Below are 25,516 nucleotides of genomic sequence, written 5' to 3'. Positions count from 1 at the left end.
AATATACTCATGCAAGCCTGCAGGTGTGGTCAAACTTGTTTTATTGATTATGAAATACTATGTACAAGCTATACATGTGGTACATTATGTACAAATGCACACAGTACAGTGTTCTCTGATCCTCGACAGTCAATAGGACTGAAAATAAGGCCTGGAAGAGGATTTTGACATGTATTTGCTCTGTGCACCGCTTACATATGTTAGTATTTCATATTTTATATTCTATATACTTTAATTTTTCAGTTTTAAAGAAGAAATGGGGAAATATTGGAGAGAATGTTTGCAAATGTTAGTCTTTTTTTAGTATTAGGTTTATAGAAATGGCATCTTTATTGTGAAGGATGAGACCGGAAGTTGATTGTCTCTGGACACGGAACACGCCGAGCAGCTCTCTCTCTCCCCAGCAGAAGCTGCACATACAATACTAGCAGTCGCCGCCGCAACGAATGGAGGCGAACGGGTGGAAGAGACATCGTTAACGAACTGTTTGGCTGTCTAAATATCTTTCATTCGGATGCACGGAGGATTTTAACCGGCGGGCAGAAGAAACGACCGTTTTTTGGAAAAGTCGAATCCCATCATTTCCTTCAGAAACACATCGATTAGCTGTCATTTAAGAAGAAGAAAAAGGGCGTGTGTGCGGAGTGAAGGCAGTTTTTTTTTTTTAACCATTTAATGTGGGTATACATGGTGTTTTAGATATATTTTTATATATATATATTTTTTTTTAAACACCATCTGGGTCTGAAGGACACGGTCGAGGATGGGATGCACACTGAGCACGGAGGACAAGGCGGCGGTGGAGCGCAGCAAAATGATCGACAGGAATCTGCGGGACGACGGGGAGAAGGCGGCCAGGGAGGTCAAGCTGCTGCTGCTGGGTAAGGGAGGAGGAGAGGCGGCGAGGGGAGGGAGAGAACTTCCCCGTGTGTCACTGAATGCAACATAACGTTTTCTCCAAACAAGAAAAACAACAAATACTTAAAGTTACTAACCAATATATTTAAAAAAAATCCGTTTAATTCAACATTTTCTGCACGTTTTTTTCTTTCCTATTTCCCTGCTGCTGGCATTAGTTCCATTCATGGACCATTTGTGTTCACCAAACCCGCACGACAATGGCTCATTTCCTCTCGTGCAGTTTAAATAGGCCTGTGGCCCATCAGGGGCCCGTGCCTGTGACTGAAAACTTTGGAGGGTCCAGTCACTAAAGGGTGTTTTAAAGGTCCTGTTGAGCCTAATGAGGGCTTGAATGTGTTTTTCTTTCTTGCTCTTGCAGTGTTCTCTACAGTTTCCATATGTTTGGAAGCCTCGTGGCCGTTGTCTTGTTCTCCTCTCAAGTTCAATAATAAGAAACACACACACACAGACTTCTGAAAAGGGACAAACATCTTGCGCAACAAACGCAGGAAATCACGACGATGAAGTGTAATTTAGTTAGAAGCCTGACATTAAAATAGCAGCAGTTTAAACTAAATTCTCATTGATCGGCTTGCCGTGACATGCCGATGTAAATTGCCTCGTGACCCTTTCATTACTCTGAGTAAGAGCCAATTTTACCTGACCTTTTGTTCGTGCTTAAGACTCCACCGTAGTAATGGAACTATCCCTTTTAAAATCAACCACGAGAATGATGCATGGACGGCACGGTTCATCTTTTATGTTTCCTAAGTCGACTTTCCTGCATTCATTACATCACCGTGCGCACAGCTATACGTGAACGTTTAGAAACACAGCACATGTGCAAAATTGTCGAGTGAAGACACTGTTATCCTTGTAAACAGAGACCGTAGGTGAGAAACTTTTCCATCAAGCCCTGAGGTGACCAGCTTTGGGGAATGTTGACATGCACACACGTGGTATGTGGGTTACCAGGACACAAAAGACTGAAGCCAACACCAATATCGGCCAAAACGTCTGACAGGAGGCCCAGAATAAGAGCCGTTAGTGGCTGTGTGGACAGATTAATACGAGATAAATACTTCCTCGTGTTCCTCGTAGAATACAGCAACACGCGTTTATACCATTCTCATTGGACATGATTTCTCCTCATTTACATATAAGATTGAGCGTGACGTTGGTATTGTTGGTACGAGAACGTGCGGATTTTCTTCCCACAGGTAGACCGCATTCCTCGGGTGCTCGGGGGCCAGATGGGGCTTGCTGAGTTGAAAGCGAGCAAGTTGGGTCACGTTTCTGCTCCGCTGCTGTCGGGCGGATTATGAGTTTTCATACCTTGTCGCGCTGACACCAACAATTGAACTCTGTGTTTTTTTTTGTTGGCTTGTCGTGACGGTTGCGCGCCAGCTCGTGGGGCCCCCCACGCGTGGCCCCCCCCCCCCCCCCCCCCCCCTCGGGTTGGCACCGTCTAACTGTCGTTTGTGTTTGAGCTGAAGTGACACACACACACACACACACACACACACACACACACACACACACACACACACACACACACACACACACACACAGAGGCGTGCTGGGTCACCAGGAGAAAGGAAAAAGAGGGGCTGTAAGAGGAGAACACCGCTAATGACTAAAGCATTAAAAATGAAAAAGGCTCTGCTGCAGAGAGACCGGAGGAGGCTGAGTTTGAGTTGTTTACCTTGCTGATATAAACACTGAAAAGACTCTGTTTTGGATTTATCAGCAACAAACTTGTGGAGCGTACTTTTCCCCTAAACAGACCCTTGTCGACATAAATACATCTAAAAGTCAGCAGAACATGTGGCGTGGCAGCACGAGGCTGGCAGGGTTGTAGAGATGCGACGCAGCAGCAGAACCTCGGCGTTGGCGGGCAGGTTCGTGCCTTTTTCGCCACCTGGTTCTCCTAAAAGTGAATCCCAGTCACCGGCATGAAATCGTCACGCTGACGTGTAAAAAAACCCCTCTGTGATTTGCATGAAAATGATTTGGATCTCTGTGAGTCAGTGTGCTGCTCTGTCCAATCGGAGGCTGGAGCTGCCGGGCTCAGGTGTCTTTGAATAGAGACTGAACACATTTCTCATTTAGCTCGTAGTCTTTTAATTGGCTCTCGTTTTATTTCCCATCATCTCCAGGACCTAATTATCCTACTATTCATATCTACGTGCTGAAATAGATCACAATCTCCTCAGCCTAATTACTCTTTCTATAGCTGTCGTGCAACTGTGGGAAGATTTTATTAATAATCTTTTTGCCTTTGTGTAACATCTGCCGTCGTTTGCCAATTTAACAAAAAAAAAAATGATGTAACCAGCATTGCCCAACGCGTAGAGCAGCGTGGCTGCGTTACTCGTCGTGAAGCCGGACAATCAAAGTAGCTCATTTATTTGCGTTCCGATAGCGCTGTAAGCATCACTAGACATCTCTGTGCAAGTGTGTGTGTGTGTGGGAAACAATCTCTGAGCCATCGATCCTCTTGTTGGTGGATCGATCCCTCTGGTCGTTTCCTGCACACTGCTCCGAGGCTCCTGGAATCCTTCATGAGTGACTCATACTTAAACCCCCCCCCCCCCCCCCCCACCACAGAGGCAGAGGGGGAGAAAAAAAAGAGGAAGTGGATAGTGAGTGAGAGGAACCATATATCATAATGGGAAAATGACTGTACGACACAGAGAGAATGTAAAAGAGGAAGGACGTGTGTGACGGAATAAGAGTGGAAAACCCAGAGAGAGAGAGAGAGAGAGAGAGAGAGAGAGAGAGAGAGAGAGAGAGAGAGAGAGAGAGAGAGAGAGAGAGAGAGAGAGAGAGAGAGAGAGAGAGAGAGAGAGAGAGAGAGAGAGAGAGAGAGAGAGAGAGAGAGAGAGAGAGAGATCATGCTGCTAATGTGGATTGGAAATTGAGCCAAGAACCTTACTTCCACCCTACTAGGTTTTCACAACATAAACAGTCTCCGTCCAGACGAGCGTTTCAGCATCTTACAAACGCATCGCACGTGACGATGGGCCGATGATGCAGCTCGGGATCGTTGCAAAAGCGCTTAAATAATAGTTTGCCTCCTGCGCGTGTAGCCGGTAGCACCGTTACGAAATGCTGAACCCGATCAGCTGCTATAGCGAAGACGACCGGGTCAGGAACTCTTGTAATTCGTTAACCAGCGGTAGTCGAGGATGATGTTATTGGTTTTTCCCCACGTGAAAAGGATCATGTGATGGGGAAGTGAGGACACGTCGTGACTTGAAAACATGGAAGTGTGGATACACACACACGAGGATACACAAATGTATCCTCGTGTCCTTGATCTGGAGCTTGAAAAGGAGACGCTTTTGCTTCCTTTCGCTTTGGTTGGTGTGCAAGAACACATTGCTTCTTCTCCAAGTCCAATTTAAAACCTCTCTTTAAACTTTAGTATTAACTTTAAACTTACACTTGAGGAGGTTTAACTGTTAAACTGACTGCCTTTCTTTCATTGATTGGGCAAAATAATCAAGTTGCTCAGAGAAAGTTAAGGGCAGACTCACCCAATTAAGTTTTATGACGCTGCTGCTGCTGAATTTCTCTCAAGACACCAGTTCACCAAGCGAACGGTTGGAGCTGAGCAGGAAGATTGGACCAACAGGCGGTCTCTCTTTTCTACTGTTAAAAAAAGTACTTTACTTACTGTCCCGTTGACCGTTTTATCTTCTTTTATTTTTGGCATGTTGCGCCATTAATTCGGCTAACAAGTTTTCCACCACGCGAATGTGTTCATCTTAATCGATCAAACGCTGTCTAACTTTGGTTTAAACACTCAACAGAGATTCATTTTTAATGTATAACAAAGCTCTTCCTAAATTAACATCTGGATTTAGTCATTTTGTGCATCCCATAATTAGCTGTGACATTATGGTTAATCTAGAGGCATGGTAGCCACTTGAACCGCATTCATCTCCACACGGCCATTGTTTCAAAATCCCCGTTCCTCGCTGCCCTGGGAAGATCGTCCGAGGGAAGTTCCGAGAGAAAAGACGCGCTTGAGGTCGATGGATAGAAACGGCTTTGTTCTCTGTAGAAGAACTGGAGGGGTAAGCTTGGATTTTCCTAAAAATAGTTTAAACCGCCAGAAACAGAAACCAGCTGCTCCGGTGGTTTTGAGTCTGTAGCTGTGTTGCGGTGGGTGTATCAAAGCTGTGGGTGTGTAACATGACTCTGCATGAGGACTGATAGGTCAGGCCTGTGGTGCCATATAACCCTTAAAGGTCTGTGTGTGTGTGTGTGTGTGTGTGTGTGTGTGTGTGAGTGTGAGTGAGTCCAAATCACGATGACTCTGTGTTTTGTATTCCTCAGGCCTAGAGGCTCTGACAAGATCCACACCCTAATGATATCACTGGTGTAGAGAGGCCAACATGAAGCACAGAGCTCTCGCCTCGGTGATTTCGCTGAATGCTCGACTAGAATTGATGGCGTTCGTCCAATTGTAACCACCGAACGCTTAGAATTAGTCGGCGTTTCGCCAAAGAAGTCGTGCCTCTGGTTTTCCTTTCTGTAAACTGGTGTTTCTATGAGGGCAAAAGATTTCTCTGACACAACTTGCTGCTAGAGATTCTCACAATGACTCATCAAATACGAGGTCATTATTACTTCATTGAATTTAAGCATCATCAAAATGAGTCTTTAGTAGTTTTGTTTTATCTTCTTAAATTGAAGGTTTGCCCGTTCAGTGAAGCTGATGATGAGGCAGAAATGTTCTTTTAACTGTAACGTAACTCTTTTTTTTGAATTGATGCGAGCAGGGCTGCAACGGTTACTTTCACAACCGATTTGATTTGTGATTATTTTCTCAATGAAGTTATTCAGCATTTGGTCTGTGAAATATCAAAAGACGGGGAAAAAAACAAAAACAAGACGACGTCTTCAAACGTCTCGTCTTGTCTTTGAAAATTCGTGCTGCTAAAATAAACGATTCAGAAAATAAATCACTTATCAAAGCGGTTACCAATCGCTTTTGTTGCGGCGAGGTCTTTGTATTTCCTGCGGTGTTGTGTACAACTTCTTTTTTTTTAGCAAACCCAAGCCATTAAAATGTCAGAAACCATTGAGAAGTCACACAACTGGGGTTCGCTGAAAGTTATTACTTTGAACTGACGTGTGAGCTCACAGCCCGCCTTAAGTGGACATCCGTCCGTCCCCCCGCATCCAGAGCAGCTGCGTCGGTATGTGAAGCGTCTGCGCCGTTGTGGAAATGGCTCGTGTGCGCTCGTCCCACCGGGATTCACCCAGCCAGTGTGTGTGTTTTTTGGCCCTCGGAGCACAGGGACCTCCTCCGGGGCCCTCCAGCACCCGAGAGGTGACACGTAATTAAAATAATACGTCCTCAGGTGAATCCCATCCAATTATCCTGAAGGACAAGAGCCGGGACTCACTGCCGAGGGAAAGTTTGTAGGAATGCAGACAGATAGTGGTCACTATTTTTTTATTTATATTTTTTGCAACATCAAGGAAAGTGGAACTAGATATAAGCCGACAATTTATTATGCAAGAGCAAACCATCTTGTCTCTGCTGACAGCATCACGAGGTAACAGATAGCGGTGGACTTCATGATATGATTCCACTTCCTCTTCTTCTGTTTCTAGAGCTGAGAGAGAGAGAGAGAGGCGAGCTGTGGGGCGTTTACTCGGGGAATGGCCTCTTTCTCTCTCAAGAGGCTCCAGAGATCTTCCCCAGTGTCAAGAGGACCCGGCCAATTACCTCGCCGTAACCTTCCTATAAGTCCCCTCCGCTGTAATGTGAGGACGCTGAGTGCACATGAGTAGATCTAATGTAGTTAACGGTAATACCCACTTAGAGGACAGGAGTCTAATGAATATGGTTTATGAGGACATCACAGCTGGCTTTGATTTGCAAAAGAAAACATTTTCTAATAAAAAAGGGCACTTCCGAGTGACTGGTTACAGTTGAGGGGAAAATAGCAGCATCATGCATAATGCATAATGGTCCCAGTTGAGGCCAACACACACAACCACAAAGCCTCCTCAGGTGACTGTGGCCTCGCACTAGAGATGTCCCGGATATAAAGAGTTGCTATGGCACTGTGAGAGATCCGGCGTGCCGACAGCGCGCTCTTCCCCCGTCCGCCGCCCGCTCTTTTCATCACGGTATTGTCTGACCGGCCAACCGCAACGCTGTCAATCTAATCAGACGTCGGTCGCCTCCTGAAGGTGACAACATGCTCTTTTGGGCGCTTCACAACCCTGTCAATAATAATCCTATTCTTCCTCGGTTGAGCCAGGAGCCTTTTGATTTCTTTCTTTTTTTAAACGCACAGTGGTCTTTTCAGTAACCATCGAAAACTAGAGCGAGGTTTATCACAAAGCAAGTCATCTGACCGAGCTCAGGATATCAGGAGCTGTGTGGAGGAACAGGAGTCATTCCACGAGGTCAGAAGAACATATGACGCTGTTGTGTTACACGTCACGCCGGCACGAGTCAGTCCGCGACTCTCCGCGAGTCGGTTTTGTACAGAAGTTAGCTCGCTCACGATGGCTGTGATGGCGGCGGCACACATAAAGATGGCCGCCGCTCTGACCGCGTTGATCTGAATGTCTCGCCTATTACATTTCTAGGTTCAAAGACCAAGTGAGCTGAGTGACATAAGGGTTAAAAATGAATGAGGAAAAGTACTTTGCTTGTTTCAGGCAGCATCTACTAAACCTAAACCTAATAAACCTCTCTTTTGTCTTTTCCAGGTGCCGGTGAATCAGGGAAAAGTACAATTGTCAAGCAGATGAAGTGAGTTCATTCTGCACACGGAACGATCAAAACAAACCTTTTTCTTTCCTCCTTCCAGTGTATCAGCAGTGTCTTGTCTCATCAGATATGCATAATGGCACAAGAGAGAGTATTAATTTTCCACAACACAAACAGTGTCAAACACCAATCATGCTTTTATGGCGTCTCTGTGGGTTACATCAGTCTCTTGTGAGTCACATTACAAACAGGTACCATGCATAATAGAGCGTGACGACAACCCAGCAGAACACATTAGTGTAAACTCTGCCTATACATCATCCGCATGCAACCCTACTTATGAATTACATTCTTCATAAGCACCTCCGAGGATACACTCATCCATCAGCAAACAAACACACGTCAGATGCACTTCATCTTTTACATTTAGAAGCAGCTTTTCAGCGATGATATTGCTTTTTTCCTATAGTGTTTTTACCTGGTATGCACTTTGACAACACTTTTCCAGTAGAAGTGTTATTTTACTCACAATGTTTATGTCGTAAATCTGCTGAGATATTATGGCACAGTATCTGTCTGATTTAGGGAAATGATTTATACTTATTGTAGCGTGACACAGCTTAGCTGGTGAAAGCCGCCATGCTACAATGAAAGGATTTTAAAGACATCTGACATCTTTTATTTTTAACAATCAGTCAATTAATTTAAATAAGAATAGGCAGATTAATCCATAATGACAATAAGTGTGAGTTGCAGCCCAATAACACTTACTCCTCTGCTCCAAAACCACTTTGCTTTATACACACCATAGCATTCCATTCCCATTTCAAGATAATATATATATATATATATATATATATATATGTGTGTGTATGTTTATGTATATGTGTTGTAAGAAGTAAAATAAACATTGCATTCCAAGATAATACCTTTACATCGTGAGCCTACAGCTCATGCTTTTCCCCAGATGACCATAATTTAAGCTGCAGGAAATGTGGTCAGGGATATTGTAGCCTGACAATATTTCTGCGATTGTTACAGTGAGCCTGAAAAGTCTTGAGTACTGAAAGAGATATTTAATAAGAGGAAAATACATTTCAGCAGACATCATCTGTCCTGAGAAGAGGAGCTTTCTTTTTCGGTTACTGTGTGTTGAAAGCGGTTTGCAGTGCTGGAAAATGGCTCGGCTGCTGACCGTGTTTTCCTTTTCTTCCCCTTTTTTTTTTTTTTCTGCAGGATCATCCACGAGGCCGGCTACTCAGAAGAGGAATGTAAGCAGTACAAGGCTGTGGTCTACAGCAACACTATCCAGTCCATCATCGCCATCATCAGAGCCATGGGGCGCCTCAAGATCGACTTTGGCGATGCCGCAAGAGCCGTGAGTGACGGTGGGGGGGAGAGAGAGGCGGGTCATTTGGTGGGTTTAGAGTAGAAGGAAAAACAAGCGAGTGCTAACAGTGAAGAGTCTTGTCAGCAGGAAAGAAGTCTTTTGAATGCAGTGAGAGGTATTTTCAGGTCAAGACGCCCCGCTTGCACACAAGACGAGACAAAGAAGCGGGAGAACAAATCATTTTGGTCATTTGATCGGCAGCTGTCTCTAAAACGTTTCTTCTAACCCCGTGACTGGCAGCTTGGTCGCAGGTTAATGTCAATGATAATGGCGGTCCGGTGACGTCGGCGGCTGATTTATGATATTGACTAATGCGCCTCCTCTCCTAGGACGATGCACGGCAGCTGTTTGTGCTGGCGGGCTCCGCAGAGGAAGGCTTCATGACGGGAGAGCTGGCCGGTGTCATTAAGCGGCTGTGGAAGGACGGAGGCGTTCAAGCCTGCTTCAGCCGCTCCCGCGAATATCAGCTCAACGACTCGGCGGCATAGTGAGTCACAAACGCGCACACACACATACACACACACAAACAACTGAAGGTAACAGTTGCAAGGTTCCCTGGAATCATGAGTCATCCGCTGAGAAGACTCGGTGCATGAACCGATTCATGACAAGAGTCACGTCGGATGACCAGACGCCCCAAAATGACCGCCAAGCGCACAGAAAGCTGCAGCCGCAACTTGCCAAACACAAGTTGTCCAAAGCCGTCAACCAATGTGCAGAGAGCAGAGAGCTAAGGGCGCCGTGCATCTGTCTGGACTTTCACTCTGTCAATATTTACCCTCCTCTACCGAGCCCGAGGAGAGCGGTGGCTAGAAAGACAACGTAGTCTTTGACCTTAACACTTCAACACAGGAACATCAGGGAAATGCCTAAAAACAAGTGATCACTACAGAGAAAATCTGCTCCTCGTCTTCTTTATTGCGCAAGAGCCCCTCGGCGTTGAAACAAATGATTTCATCACAAGGCAGCTCCGGTGTTTTGTTAGGAGAAAAAAAAAAATCCCCATTTGCCTTGTTGTGCTGCTGCAGCAGAGCAAACATTACGTCGCAGGCCTCAGGCAGCTGCAGTCGTTTGGCCTTTTTCTAATTTGTTCCACTAATCCTGCTGTCCAGGGGCTTTTCATGAATAGGAAACTCCATTGCTCAACATTTTTACTTGACTTAATACCTTAGAAGATAAACAAAAGGCTTGTTTGAATGAAGGGGAGATTACTTGTGTTTGTCTGCTAACAACCAGAGGTCACTAATCTCTTATTCTCTACTGTAATGTATCCTTGAGATGTTTGCTGGGGTCGTAATACACCCAGGGTGGTTGTGGGTGTGACATCCTGCATATGTACTGTGACAAGCAGATATTTAAACACCGAGACCAGGCTCCAGTCTGGAAATCCAAACAATGTGATATAAAAGTTTAATCTGAAACGATTCAAACTCATTAAAAAAATTAATTTTCGTATGTCCTAATTCATCATAATGTGTAGCCACCTGATATGTGCTGAACTCATTTTCTTGTAAGATGTCAAACGGACTGAAATATGGACTCCAGCGTGGTTCATCACTGAGACTGCGTTGGGAGTTGTGCTCCCGTCTTCCTCGCTCTCTTTTCTGTCTGATGTTTTTTTTGTTTTGTTTGCCCTCCTCATGTCCTTTTCCTTGTGTCCTTCTCTCAGCTACTTGAACGATTTGGACAGGATATCCCAGGCCACCTACATCCCAACCCAGCAGGATGTCCTGAGGACTCGAGTCAAAACCACAGGCATCGTGGAGACGCACTTCACATTCAAGGACCTGCACTTCAAGTGAGAATTTCTTCACTGCGACAACTCCTCGCTTAGCCTCAAAGCGTTTTTGGTTGTTTTTTGTTTTTTTTACACGATGGCTTAATTAGCTTTCCTTCCTGTCACTGACTCATTCACCATAGAAATTCCCTTTGTGCACATACAGCTGTGTGTTGTGACACAAACTGTGAAGGTTGTGCGCATCAACGATGAGTCAGTTGTGGCCCTCGGTTTACACATTTTTTTTTTTTTAAACAGACAGGAAGTGGAGGCAGCAGGCCTCATAACATCACGACACCAGAAGTTTGGCAGCTAATTTCAGTGTCATTGGAACTCGAGAAATGCTTCTTATATTGTCCATAGAAACACACACAAATACAAAGCCTCACTAGTGTCTCTGTGTTCACTCAGACGGCAGCCTAAACGCGCCGTCATGATGACACGCATGTCACAGTCCTGTATTGCAACACATCACAGTTCTTCTGTAAAGTAGCCGTTGCTCAATTTAATGTAGCAGTGACACAGCAGCTACAGTTTAATGACTCTGTGACCGATTGACGGGGCTGATCTTTCACACTTTGATGAGTTACATGTGATTTACTTCTTTTGTTTTGCGCAACAATTGTACATTCATTATTTTTCGTTAACAATCCCTCCAGTCCTGCCGTTAAAAAGATAGCAGTTCCAGATCTAATAGGAGCTTTTAAGAGCTGAATGGGGCTTTTGTTGGTTCCTCTGCCTCCCCTGCATGCCTTCTTATCCGATTGTTTCGGACGTTGTCCCTTTTGGAATCTGATTTGAAAGCGCTCTTAATAGTTGGATTTGCTTGTGTAGGAATGTGTAAAGATATATATATATATATATACACTACTTTGGTGGGCATTTAGTGAGAATGGCCCTACATTAAACACTTTAAAGCGAGCAATAAAATGCCCCACATTTAAACCTATTGACTGAGCAAATAGAATCGAGGGTGGAAGCTAAAAGTCTGTTCCACTTCTAAATAGTTTCCCCTCTGCTATTACACAATCAGTATACGCATTTGCTGCTCACTTGAGTATTCGCTGCACTGCTAAGATTTTATCACAATTGCTTTCGATTAACAACAATTTGTTTCCTTTCCCGCTCTATTGCTCACTGTCATCACCAGAGCAGCCACTCGGCTCCATTCGTTTTGGCGTTTCATAAACACTGCATGTATTGTGTATGTTTGTAACACTTCTGTCCTCCCTCCAGAATGTTTGATGTCGGCGGTCAGCGGTCTGAGAGGAAGAAGTGGATCCATTGCTTCGAGGGCGTGACCGCCATCATCTTCTGCGTGGCCCTCAGTGACTATGACCTGGTGCTGGCTGAGGACGAGGAGATGGTGAGTGCTTCAGCCTCTGACTCATGATAATAACATAATAGCAGGCGCTCTGTGTTCGCACACAGCGTGAACTTTGCCTCTGTTTACCGGAATCGTGACGGGTTTAGAGACGGATACTTCACAGTTTTCACCACGCGTACGGCAGAGCACTGTGATCGACACTGCGTTTCCTTTTCCCCCCTCAGAACCGGATGCACGAGAGTATGAAGCTGTTCGACAGCATCTGCAACAACAAGTGGTTCACGGACACCTCCATCATCCTCTTCCTCAACAAGAAGGACCTGTTCGAGGAGAAAATCAAGAGGAGTCCTCTCACCATCTGCTACCCAGAATACGCTGGTGAGATTGGCAGCCTTTGACAGAAAAAGCTCTGAGACTTTCCCATTTAGTTGTTTTATTTATAACAACATGAGAACCTGCAAATGACGAATGTTTTCAAAATGTGCTCATGGAGTTGAATTTGTGCGTTCTGCTGTTAAAGAATGAGGATATTTTTTTTAATGAAAAGTATCATATTTGACAAGTTTAATGAGAACACCGATACCAATATTGCAAGCAGAATGCCCAGTTAGCAGGACGAAGAACAACAATATAACAATTCCCAAAACCTCTTCCTGTTTTGTGTTCCCACTACTCGTTTTCTTTCCAGGCTCCAACACGTACGAGGAAGCAGCTGCCTACATTCAGTGTCAGTTTGAGGACCTGAACAAGAGGAAGGACACCAAGGAGATTTACACCCACTTCACCTGCGCCACAGACACCAAGAATGTGCAGTTTGTCTTTGACGCCGTCACCGACGTCATCATCAAGAACAACCTGAAGGACTGCGGCCTCTTCTGAGGATAATGGCAAAGAAGATGACCTTTTTTTTTCTTCTTCTTGGTAAGGAACTCCTCCTCCTCGGCTCACGTGTGTGAACGCACATGTGTGGCTCTGCGTCATGGATGTGTGACTGAATGTGTGTTCACCATAACGTCAGGATGCAGTGGGAGGTTTGAGCGTGTGCCTGCATTCTGGCTTTTCCCTTTCAAATGGGTTGAACAAATTGGCTTCGAAATGGTTAGTTTCCGGAGCTTAAGCGTCCCGAATTATGGAGGAGCGTAGCTGGAGCTGACCGCAAAGATGCAGCGTAATCCATCACAATCAAATGCATAATTTAATAGCTGAAATCATTATCTTCTTTCATCCGAGGCTTAAATACATTTCCTGCTCCATTTAGATGTTTGTGAAATGATAGTGGCAAGGTGGAGCGCTCCCAAACTTCCCTGTGAAACGACTCACACCCATCCCCCCCCCACATCCCTAATGTTTCTTCCTCTCTCATCTTCTCTCCTCAGGCGGTGGAGCCAGTTTATTGTGCATCTTTGGTGGGGAAGATGAGAAGAGTCGGGAGGACCAGTCACGGACCAGTGCTGTACTATATGCCACTTTTAACAGCTTTATTTATGTTTTCTTTGTCTTGGGACATTTTGAACTAGCGTTACGTCATTTGTGTAAGATGTTTGTATCATTGTAAAAGCGTCACCGCAAAATTTTCCGCACACTTTAAAAAAAGAAAATTAAAATTTACTTTCTATTTAGTTTTTTAGTTTTTACTTTTGGAGGAGGAGGTGGAGGAATTCTTGTTTTTTGCTGTTCCTTCTGCCGCTGTCTCTGGAAAAAGGAAGCTTTGTTGTTGGTGGAAATGCTTCTTTTCTTCCTTCCCTTCAACCAAAAAGGGAAGAAAAGGGGTCAAACTTTGAGTCCAGTTTGTTGGTACTTGTGCCTTCGCATGCCTTTTACTGCGGCCGTAGTCCCAATGCTTGTTCTGTTGCCTGCTGAATTGTTCTAAACATAAAGAGGTAAACTGTTTTCATATGTTAGTGTCCCTGCTATCTTCTATGTGCACACCACTGAGCTATCTGGAGGAGGAAGATTTCCCTCTGGTCTGAAGGTACATGGGTCTCAATGGTGACTTAACGTGAAGCCTCCATCCCCCCCACCAACCATCACAATGGAAGGCCTCTGGCCGATCACGCAGTACAATACTGATAATGTATATTGTTACATTTGCCCCGCAGATCTGGGGTTCTGGTTTTTAAACTGTACAAAATATCCATTCTTCCCAATCATTTGGAAAATGGTTAGTTTAGGCATTGAGCTCATAATACGCTCAAGTGTTTTAAGTACAAAGACCAGGGTAGGCACATTTTAATGTATATTTTAATGTATTCGGAGGCAAGATTTTGGTGTTAAGGAGAGAAAAACTGAACCACAGAAGAGATGGTTGTGAAGGCGACGATGAGGTCTGAAATGTTTTTTTAGGTTCAGACTCCGTTCCTGGGTCCTGTGATTTTGAGAGTGGAGGCGCTGCTCGGGGATCCACGAAGCCTTTCGGTCAACTGAGACAGTCAAGCGAACCTGGTCTGAGTTTAGATCAGTACTACTTTGCCAAGAGGAGTGACAAATATGGTCCTGGATCTGTTCATATAAAGAAACTGCCACAATTGTCAATGTGTGTTTATGTTCTCCACGGATGGAGAACCTTTGTAGACTCATCCCCTTATTTTGCTAATAAAAACCATTTACAAACCACGTGGCGTTGCTGTGTCATATGTGTCTTCAGCATTTAATAGAGCATTTTTACACTAAGTAAAATTAAGTTACTGCTCTATTATAATTAGCTGCTAAAGCTCAAAGCAAATTAGCTGCTAAAGCTCAAACCAGTCTTCCCTTTAAATATCATGCAGCTATCACATGCTCTCCTAATGCAGAAATACCTCAGACTGTAAAGTAATGGGTGCTAATGACCTGAGAGGGTTCCCTTTTAAATATGCTCAAAGATGAATTGTTCATTTCTATCATCATAATCATAAATGCTAAATTCCACTTCATTTGAAGATGCTCTTATCAGTAATAGGCCATGCTTTGATGCTTCTGTTTTTGTGTACCTCTTCACATCTTCATGAATGGCTAGCTTGGCATACAGAGCCGGTACTGTGATACATACCGTATGCATTTCCCATGAAGCGAGGTACCTTGTTATCACCAAACAGGGAGTCCTTCAGACACAATTAAGAGACAATGCTGTCAGTTCTGCACACAACCTCCATCCCATTTGTATTCCACTGTGGCCTTTAAGGCTGCGTCCCCTGCAGTAGTACTCGATGGAAAGGTTGGTTTGGATGAAGAAGTGAATCACGCCTGAACATTTGGCCACACCGAAAAAAGGTTAACTTGCATGTACCGATATGGAAACCACCGAGATCTAATTTTCCTATTTGCTAATGGCCCTGTCTCCACTCATTCATGTGTCTTTGACTGTGTCACCACAACACAATTTGCATTGTAAATGTGTCACGCCATGACGTGTGAATATCATCGGTGTTGTCTTCCCTTTCTAACAATACCCCTTCAGAGGTATCCATCACCTCATGGAAAATGGAAGAGACAATAATATCGCAGAGCTGCACAAAAATGGACTCTATAATACATACGATTATGCACCCAGCTCACATCTCCTTAGCTGCTAAATGCTCCACAGTGTTCACCAGCTAACGCTAACTGCTAACTTTAAGCTTAGGTCTGCTGTGTCTAGATCAACCAAAATAGTTAAGTTGTAGACCATAACTACCTAAATAATGTGTTAAAATATGCTATTGGGGCGGCAATACTCTGAGTTATATCACGTTAGCAAGTCCTCCACATTGTTGTCATTTGAATGTTGTCAATCTAAAAAATGTATATAAAGTTTTTACAAAATTTTAAATTGGCAGAGGAATGGTAGCCTAAGCTAGCTGTTAGTTAGCCCCGCGCTTAAATAAAGGCAAAACTAAGTACATTGCTTATCTAGGTGTTACACACATGGCACCATTGTAGTGAAGAAAGTTTAAATTCAACCGTCACTGTCGAAGCTGTGTGCTGTTTTCACTAAGTAGACCGATGTGGACGCTAATTTAGCCCCAAATCAACCTTCTGGCAGACACTATTTGGGCGCTGGACTGTAATTAAGTAAGTTTATATACTACTACTGAACATAACTTTAAAGTTAAGATAAAAACGCTGTATCAGTGGTGACACACTTCCCCAGACCCAGAACGGACTTAATTGAATAGCAGTCATCAAAGGTAAGCTAGCTAATCTATTTATATTGTTTATCCCTGCTACGGTAGCCTGTTAGCTTTATAGCTTCGCTTTGCTATGACACAGTAAGATAGTATGAGGTTGTTTGGCCGCAGTGCCAGTCTGTTATATTATTGCTGTCCCGGTGGGCTCGTTTATTTTATTTTCGAGCTCTACATGTGGTTTATGTTGCTGCCAACGGCACGTGTTCAAGGTTAGTGTTAGGCTGTGTTGCCATGATGCAGGTATCAGATATTAGGATTTCTGTGTGTATCTGGTGTGTGTAATGTAACAAAACATTGTGGTGAAAGTTGGCAATTTGTGCAAAAATAAATACATAAATAAATGTAATGCACACACCTAAGGGTGTTAGAGGTATAGGCCCACTTGTTTTTCCTCTATGCCAATTTACAATATGATTTCTTGCTAAAATACTGGATTAAAGCAGCTCTAAAGCAACATTTATATTTGCAACTTTGTATAGTGAATTGAGTGTGTTACTGCATATAAAACGTCCCTCAACAGTTACGTAGTCTCGCTTCAAAGAAACGTTTCAGACTTCTCAGTTTTAGAAAAATAAAGACAGTATGTGTGTTCAAACACCGCCTTTGCGTCTCTTACCATGAGGGAGTTCCCACATTTTTAGTGATTTCGGGCGCCCCGAGTACTTTTGCATGTGTGGGTTGTTTGCACACATGCACGCTGCTGATTTGCATGTGTGCTGGCACACTCCTGTTAACCCTGGCACCCCCCAGGTTTGAGCTCCTGTAACAGCTTGACAGAAAGATGGAACAAGTCTGAGAGGCATAAATGAGAGGAAAGAGTGTGAGGCCAAGAAGAGGGGGGGGTTCCCAGGTGTGCTGCCAGTTGGTGGAGTTGAAGTGTGTGTGTGTGTGGGTTGGGTGGGTGTGTGGGGGGGCATATGCTGTATTAATAGCACCTTTTAAAGTTGAGAGAAAGAGAAGAAGACGGAGTAGTGTGAAAGCAACAAGGGTGACACTGTTGAGGTTTCTCTCAGCAACAAACAGAGGGGCGGGCAGTGTTGTGTGTGTGTGTGTGTGTGTGTGTGCGCGCGTGTGTGAGAGGGAGAGGAGGAGGAGGGTGTAAATAGATGGAACAATGGAGGCATTATTTTCAGTGTTGGTCCATCGCTGTGTTTACTGTCTGCTCTCCTCTCAGTCACTCTGGGGGCTGCAGTTATTTGGCAACAGAGATAAGACGGGCTTATCAGCTCTGCAGCCATGTCGGACGGGGCCCATTGTAACGCCAAAACACACACACACACACACACACACACACATTCAGTCTGTGCTGCACATTCTTCCACACGCTGGATATCTCGCAGCACGGTAGACGTCATGCGTCGCCACTCGGCAGTCTGTGTCTGAGGCCCGGCGCGCATGATGATTATTTATGTTGGACTCTTTTATCGCATAGCTCTTCTATCTTCTGAGCGAGTCCTACTTTCTGCTGCTCAAGACTATAAAGTGGCCTCTCTCGCCCTTCTAGTAGTGTTTACAGTCGGCCTGTCTGAGATATAAAAGGGTCTGTTCACTAAAGTTAAACATATAGGCTCACACACGCCGAGCTAGTTCATTTCTATTATTCCGTGTCATGCCAGTTATTTGAAAATGACCACAGCTGAAGGACTAATGAGCTGAGAATATTGTGCATGTGCTCTGTGTAATCACCAATGAGAACTGTGTTGTGTACGGACGCTATGTCGTGACATGAGCGACAACAGCAGCCATTTTGAAAAAGCAAGTTCAGTCATTATCATTAACCCAATTAGCTGCTTCTTTCTTTTTTCCATTCATACGTGTGAGTGTGTGACAGATCGGCTGTGAGTGGGTGGGCGGGTGGGTGGAAGGCTGTCTGAGCTTGATCTGTGTAAGTCTGTGTGCCACGTCCACTGTGTGTGTGTTACGCGCAGGATGCAGTGTGTGTGTGTGTGTGTGTGCATGCTCCAGCTGGATGCCTGCTGCCTGTGCTTCTGCTCGTCACTTGATATTTGCTGGCCGTGTTCATTCAGTGCCCAGATTCCAGCTTTCATCTCCGCACACACACACGCACGCACACACACACACACGTAAGCAACAGCGTATACACACACACACTCTTTCCCGTGATGTCATTGATTCCGAGCTCCATGGCAACAGTGAGGGAGGATGAAAGGGGGGGGGGGGAGAGAGAAGCAAAAACGGGGAGATATTCCTTCACAGTGACGGGATGGAGTTGTTATAAATAGCTCCTGATGTTTCTAGGTGTCCGACCACAGAGGTGGGAGGGTCTTCGGAGTGGCGTGGGTGCGCGACAGTGCTGAGGTGTGTCACCCAGAGGACATTGTGTCTTTGTCAAGTGGCTATTTCAGACCACTCAGAGTGACGCCAGTCGTCCGTTGGCCCTTTTTTTTTTTTAGGAGGAACTTTTTCATCACAAACAGGCTTGTTATTTGAGGGCTTTATCAATGCGGTGGTGCAGAAAGTGCGGTGAGGTTGAATGGGCTAAAAATGGCTTCACAGCTGGCACGGCTACCCATTCCCTTAATAACTTTCTTTTTCTTGTCTCTCCTCAATCATTTCCCTTTTCTGTATTCATGTGATTAGTGTTGATTCCCCTCCTGCCTCTGTGTTGGCTTTGGTGTGCAGCCAGTTGAATGTGTATCTTACTGTCTATAGTGTTTTGTAAGCCAGGCGGCCAGGAGCTCCCTGAGGCGTCACAAGATGCGTCTGAAGTTGTGGCGAGATGTTTAACAAAAAAACCTGTTCTGCTACATGGAAATGTTCTTCTCTGACCTTTTTGCCGTTCGGTAAAAGCATCGCAAGCTCAGTTCACGCTTAACTGCTCAGGGGAAATCAACCACGCCGTGCAAACATGGATTATCAGTGTCAAACTGCATAATGAACGTGAGGAGATCCGGGTCTCTTGATTATCAGGCGACATAGCTCTGATGGCCTCTTCAAGATCTTCAAAAGACACAACGTGAGAAGGAGAAATCACCACCGTAACTTTGCAACACGAGAGGAGAGGTGGGAACCACTGGCCTGTGTGTACACCGAGCGTCTCTTCTGTCTTGACATGTGTATTCAATTGAAACGCTTCGCTTATTAAGAACAAGTGAAGGACACACTGAGTTTCTCTCTCTCTCCCTCCTTCACAGTCTGAACAATGGTCCAGTTAGAGCAGCCCTGCAGGCTTTGATAAGGATGTTTGGGATTAAACGGTGCATTTCCACCCTCTTAACATTCCTGCGTGCCCACTACTGAGGAGCGGTCCAGGTCCAGCCCCTCGTCACATGAGCTTTATAACTGAAACTGTGGACGAGTGCTTCACAAGCATCAGCTTTCCACACACAAGTTCCAAATGTCACGTTGCCAACTGGTGGTTTGGTAGTTTTCAATCATCACCTCACGCGGAACGCGGGGCCGATTGTGTTTGGAGAGCGATAAAGACACCGTCGCATTGATAGTCACGCATAACGCCGTGACTGTTAACTCATTCGTGTCCTCCACTGGATACCAATAGTGTGGTTTCCCTGGTTCACGAGAGGATGGGGTCCCTAAATTAAGAGGTCGTTATGGATCGAGTAGTCTAAGAAAAGCCGATTCCTTCTGAACTGGGTGCAGCCAACAGGAGCACACCGAGGCCACAGAGATTCTTTAGGGCTCCAGACTAACTTTTACATTTAGGGGCACCAGCACATCGTTTTCAATTGTTTCAATTGCTGCAATTATACATTTTTACAGTTTAACTTTTTTTTTGCTCGTTCCCACAGGAGTACACGCCGCTAATTTATTCACACATGACGTAAATGACTGTTAAGAGGAATAAAGTTGCAGATAAAAGGTTTTTCGTGTCAGATGAGTCTATCTGCGCCAAAGACCATGGCCCCTGGGCCCCCCCCCCCCCCGATGTTGGGTCTGGCCTTCCAGGGCCAAGGACAGGTGTGACGGGCACTGCATCATTTTTCTTGACGCAAAAAAAAAAAACAATCAATATTTCTCCTTCATTTTGATTCATGGGTGTGTTTACGTTTGTGATGTCGCTGGTGTACAGGGTGCTGTTTCACACGCACGGGTGTCACCAATGAAAGCTGCACTTGGTGGTCGCATGACCTCTGGAGCCCTGTTATACCACGCGTGACATATATATATATATATATATATATATATATATGTAGTAGTAGCAGTCTTTTATTTCGACCACACTCAACCTCAGCCCACTTTCTTTTGCTTTTAAGTCCATTTTTTTTGCGTCTACTCTTCAATACTTGATTTATTCTTTTCATTGTATTCAAGTCATTAATTGAATTAATTGAGCTAGAAGAAAACACGAATAGATTCCTGTTTTTTACCCACGCATGGTCAAACAGCGATGTTCACTCCTGTCGTATTCCTGTGTGAGTCTACTGTCTGCTGAGTGGACCCCCCCCCCCCCCCCCCCCCCTCCTCTCCTCTACTTGCTCAGCCTGTCCGTGGGCAGCAGCCTTCTGCTGCTGTCGCTGTGAATGAATCACTCTTTTATTCATAACGTCGTGGCACAAAAAAAATTATTGTTTTGTCGTCCCACCTTTTTGCAATCAAGACAAACACACTTTCATTTCACTTTCCACTGCAGTCCGTCCGTGAACATCACCTGACCTCGCCCACCTGCCGCGAGTCAGTCAGAGAGAAGAAGCAGAGCCACATTCATCCGCTCGCAAGCACACACACACGTTTCTGCGTAGGGTGAATGTGCTAATGGTGCTGCGTTTGGCTGAATCTCGTGTGTGTTTTCACCAGTTGATGACGCGAAGCGTAAAGAGATATAGTTCTTAATGGAACAGGGAGGGTGGGGCTCGCAGGGTTTCCGACCGGTTCTCATCAATATTTAATCCCGTAAATGGTCATTTAGAGGCACTTCCAGTGGAATCCGATGACTAATTACAAAAGGAAAAAAGTCTCTCCGAGGCAAAGCACATAATCAATAGCAGCCGTAATTATCAGCCTCTCTCTGTCTGTATGTCTGTCTGTCTCTCTGTGTCTGTCTGTCTGTCTCTCTCTCTCTCTCTGTGTCTGTCTGTCTGTCTCTCTCTCTCTGTCTCTCTGTGTGTGTCTTTTTAAATCATTTTTGTTCATGTTTTATGACAGAAAAGTAGCTTTTAATTATTTATCACTCAGTGATCACACACACACACACACACACACCATCACACACACACACACCATCACACACATACACACCTTATCTTTGTATCCGGATATTGCTGTCAGGCTGGTTGAGCAGAAGCAGAGTGTGATCTAACGGGGGAGAGAGAGAGAGAGAGAGAGGAGCCGACTGTCAACAGTAAACAGTGTCAGAGTGGATAGAACCTCGGCCGGCATCCACCTAATGGCTTTATGTGCTGTGCACATTAGCAGGGTGCCGCACTGCAACATCATCCAATTTAACTCCGCGTTTAATCGAACTCTTGACTTTTCTAATTGTACTTTTCTTGCGAGGGCTACAGCGGGCCGGCGCTGTGAGGCGGTTCAACTTTATTTCTTTTTGCTTTAAAAAAAAACTTAGCGTGGTACAAATGTTCTTTTTTTCTTTTTCAATTCAAAGTGAGGCAACACCAGACACAAATGGAATCATCCCACTTTGAGTTGGACATTTTTGAAAAGTGTGTCTAAAGAGAATTGCTTGTTGGCTATTGTCGTGATGAAATGTGATGCAAAGATGTTTGGACTCGATTGACTTTGGACGTCGTGTCTCCTCCGGACTCGTAGCTCCCTCTAGAGATGATTCTGCAGCGCTGCATCCGTGTGAAGCATGAGCTCACACTGTGGATGTCCTGTGCTGTTTGAGGTTTGTTTGAAGACGCTATTGGATTCCACTGTTTGTCACTTCCTGCATTTTTCTGTCGCTGGAAGACGCAGCTGATGTCACTCCACCTTGATGTTGACACAGCTCTGATTTAATGTCCCTGGCATGAGTCAGCACCCACCCACCGCTCCATCATAATCTCATCTGTGACTCAGCAGTGTGGAGGAGAGGATGCGTGGCCTTGGGGGGTTTATCTGTGTGTGTGTGTGTGTGTGTGTGTGTGTCCATGCAAGAAACAAATACAATATTTAACTAGCATACAGATGTAGATAACATTTATATTATTTTCCTAAACAGAGCTACAACTGCCGTACACATATATGAATATAGTAAATACACACAAAAACTAAATCGAGCCAAAACATAAATGTACATCATAGTTAAAATGAGCCTGAAAATATACCTTTTTCCTGATATGTTGATATCATAGAATATACTGAAATATGTCCTGCTTGGACTGTAAGTTGTCAGAAACGTGTCTGACGCCTGCAGCAGCTCACTTGCATATGTTTTATATGCAGGACGGGGTGTGGATCAGATTTATAATTCAATCCAAGCAGGGTCAAAAACAAGAGAAAAACAAGCTACTGATAAACTAGCCAATAAAAAAAGAGGGCCATGGGTCTGAATTGATGAAAAGCCATTTGAAGAGTGTCTAATCAAAGTGAAATATGCCGGTATAAATAGCCGGGGTTGATGGTGTGTGTCCTGTTCTTCGACTGCTGGAGCTGTAACTACTCATTAAAACCCGTTGGTCCCTTCACCGTGCCTCGTGTTTGTGTTGTTTTGTTGCATTTGAAGAGGAGCCAAGTTATTCACAGGACATTTTTAGTTATCCCAAAAGGTACTTGAGCAAAGGTCCGCGTGAGCGCAAATTAACCCGCCGACGTCCTCCGAGAAGAAAGAAATGACGATGGTTTGGAAACGGGCAGCTAAAAGCTTTCCCCCGCGGGCTCTACAACCGCCAATTAACCTGCAGTCGTGTTGCTTTGTCTCGTGTACGAGGGAGAAAACTCGATTAGGGAGTATGACTCAACTCCGCATTAAAAACCTTTTCCTGGTACATGTGAAGCTTCAAACTGTCATCACTTCACAATAAATCAGCAAATGTACAGGCAACCATTAGTTTGTAGCCTTACTACACTCTTATCACCTTCTCTGTGTTGATTAGGCAACTAAACTCCATTACATCTCCATGTTTTACACCAGGCAAATGACCGATATACAGTTCAACTGAAATGAGTATAGTTTTGTATGTATACATGTGTATTTCTTGCATTTTTAGCCACTCTAGCGATGTGGCTCTTGAGACTTGAGAGTGAAATGTCTCAATAACTTTTACATGGATTAGATTAGATCGTGGTCCACAGAGGATGAACCCTACTGACTTTAGTGATCCCTTAACTTTTGTTGACTTTAAAAATGTTGACTTTTCCAATACTTTGGTTTCAAGCAGAAATACCTGCAAAACTGACATCCCCACTGGCCTCATGTTTTGCCTATACTGCTCTTTAGCATCTGTTAGCATGCTACTATACTTAAGATGTGGAACATGGTGAACATACCACATTAGCATGCTGATGTCGGCATTTAGTTCAAAGCACGGCCGTATCTCCGTACAGCCTCTTACAACCCTTTTCCCACCACATTAGATCTGGTTCCTGAACCGGTCCCGTTCCGGTTTCTGCCGGTTTTGGGGGCGAAACCGTTGTAATCAAAGACGGGTCATCAACGGAGGGTGTTGCATAATGCACAGAACGGAAGTAAAAAGTAGCAAGATGGTGAATCGCATTGATGACCTGCAGGCTTACATTACTGTTATTACAGATATGTTTTTATCCTAAATATATTATTTGTACTTAAAGGGACGGTTGGTGTGAACTTTCCCTTTAAATTATTATTACGTGCAAGACTCCATGCTCTCTTTTCCAACCTAATACTTGATCTTTTCTTCTTCTGTCACCATAAAATGGTAGAGCTGATTTCTGTCTTTTTATTACGCTCAGTCGTAGATTCTGTAAGAAAGCTCTAGTTAAACAAACAAACTCTTCCTCAGTCTGTTTGTGTGTTTCCACATTCTTGTGGTTCTATTTCAGCTGCCTTGTCTGTTATTTATTCACTTTGTTGCATCTTTGCATATGGATTTCATGGTTTTCAACCACTTTTTTTTTTTTTTTCTCCTTTCTGCCGCTCATTCAAGCTTTTTCGTTTCCCTGGAACAAGAAGCACCGTTTTCTGGCTTTGTTAGGAAAAGTGTTGCATAAATAGGGATTAGTATCACCACAGACAGTTGGCCTGATCCGCGCTCTGTTGTGAATTGCAGACGGCTATTTAAAGCACTCCTGCTCCGGCATAACCCAGCTCTCCATGTGATGACGATGAAGACGCGGTGTTGCTGTGGAAACGGCATATCAACCAAGGACACGCGTAGTTGACATCCATCAGATGGAGTGTGTGTGTGTGTGCGTGTGTGTGTGTGTGTGTGTGTGTGTGTGTGTGTGTGTGTGTGTGTGTGTGTGTGTGTGTGTGTGTGTGTGTGTGTGTGTGTGTGTGTGTGTGTGTGTGTGTGTGTGTGTGTGTGTGTGTGTGTGTGTGTGTGTGTGTGTGTGTATTTGTTCTTGGGCCCACCCTCCCTGCTTTCACCACAGGGCCATTTCATCACAGAGAAAAACAGGCCTCCCAAGTTTTTTTTCCCCGAGTTTCTTTTCCGGGAAGGGAGGCAGAGAAAACGAACAGATGTCCCGTTGAAACACAACATTGTTCTTTGATGTTCCACCATTCACTTCCTGTCTTTGCCAGATTCCCCTCAGCGAGGTCGACGCTTTGGATAAAGCAGTAATGGAGGATTCCCCGCATCTAAAAAATAAGCAGTTTTACCTCCAGCCGAGCGAAAGGTAGCGTTATCCCATGAAACAAAATCAGTAAGTCTTCAGGAATCAATATGGAAATGGGTTTGAGTGAGAGACGGCAAAAAGCGACTGATTGAATGAGTGAAGGTGTAAAATAGAGTCGACTTCCTGCTGTCCGTCTCCCCGCATGTGTCGCCACGTGGACGCCGGATAAGCCGCGGTGCCATCCATCGATTTGTGTTTCACTCGCCACCCCGCCGATGTGATCGTGCCTTGAAACGACACCCCGCCGTTTGCCCACAGAGGGGATTGTGTCTGCCGCTGCATATCTATCCAAACCGCCTCCCGTCCTCAAATGATCGGCCTTGGCTCTTGTCGGGCAGAGAAACTCATTGGAAGTCACATCACGGGGCCGCCCACAGGCGATAGCCGGGGAGGGGAGGGGAGGGGCGGGGTGTACAGCCTGTATTATTAGTTGTTTCATCTGAGAAAATAGAAATTGAATTATGCTCGCGTTACATTTTCTGACACACTCCAG

At 44.7% G+C, this 25,516-nt stretch overlaps 1 protein-coding gene across 1 annotated transcript; it reads left to right on the top strand.

Moving 5' to 3' along the window:
• The first annotated feature begins 417 nt into the window (after window positions 1–417).
• On the top strand, window positions 418–14,755 carry gnai1 (guanine nucleotide binding protein (G protein), alpha inhibiting activity polypeptide 1). Its single transcript, XM_079183437.1, has 9 exons — window positions 418–881; window positions 7,648–7,690; window positions 8,885–9,026; window positions 9,368–9,525; window positions 10,708–10,836; window positions 12,052–12,181; window positions 12,367–12,520; window positions 12,831–13,063; window positions 13,519–14,755. Exons 1-8 carry the CDS (start codon window positions 764–766, stop codon window positions 13,019–13,021), a joined length of 1,065 nt encoding a protein of 354 aa, XP_079039563.1. The 5' UTR covers window positions 418–763; the 3' UTR covers window positions 13,022–13,063; window positions 13,519–14,755.
• Window positions 14,756–25,516: the final 10,761 nt, after the last annotated feature.

The sequence above is a fragment of the Pholis gunnellus genome, assembly GCF_910591455.1.
Source record: "Pholis gunnellus genome assembly, chromosome: 22".
NCBI classification, from domain to species: Eukaryota; Metazoa; Chordata; class Actinopteri; order Perciformes; family Pholidae; genus Pholis; species Pholis gunnellus.
This window is presented reverse-complemented; position numbering and strand designations above follow the sequence as displayed.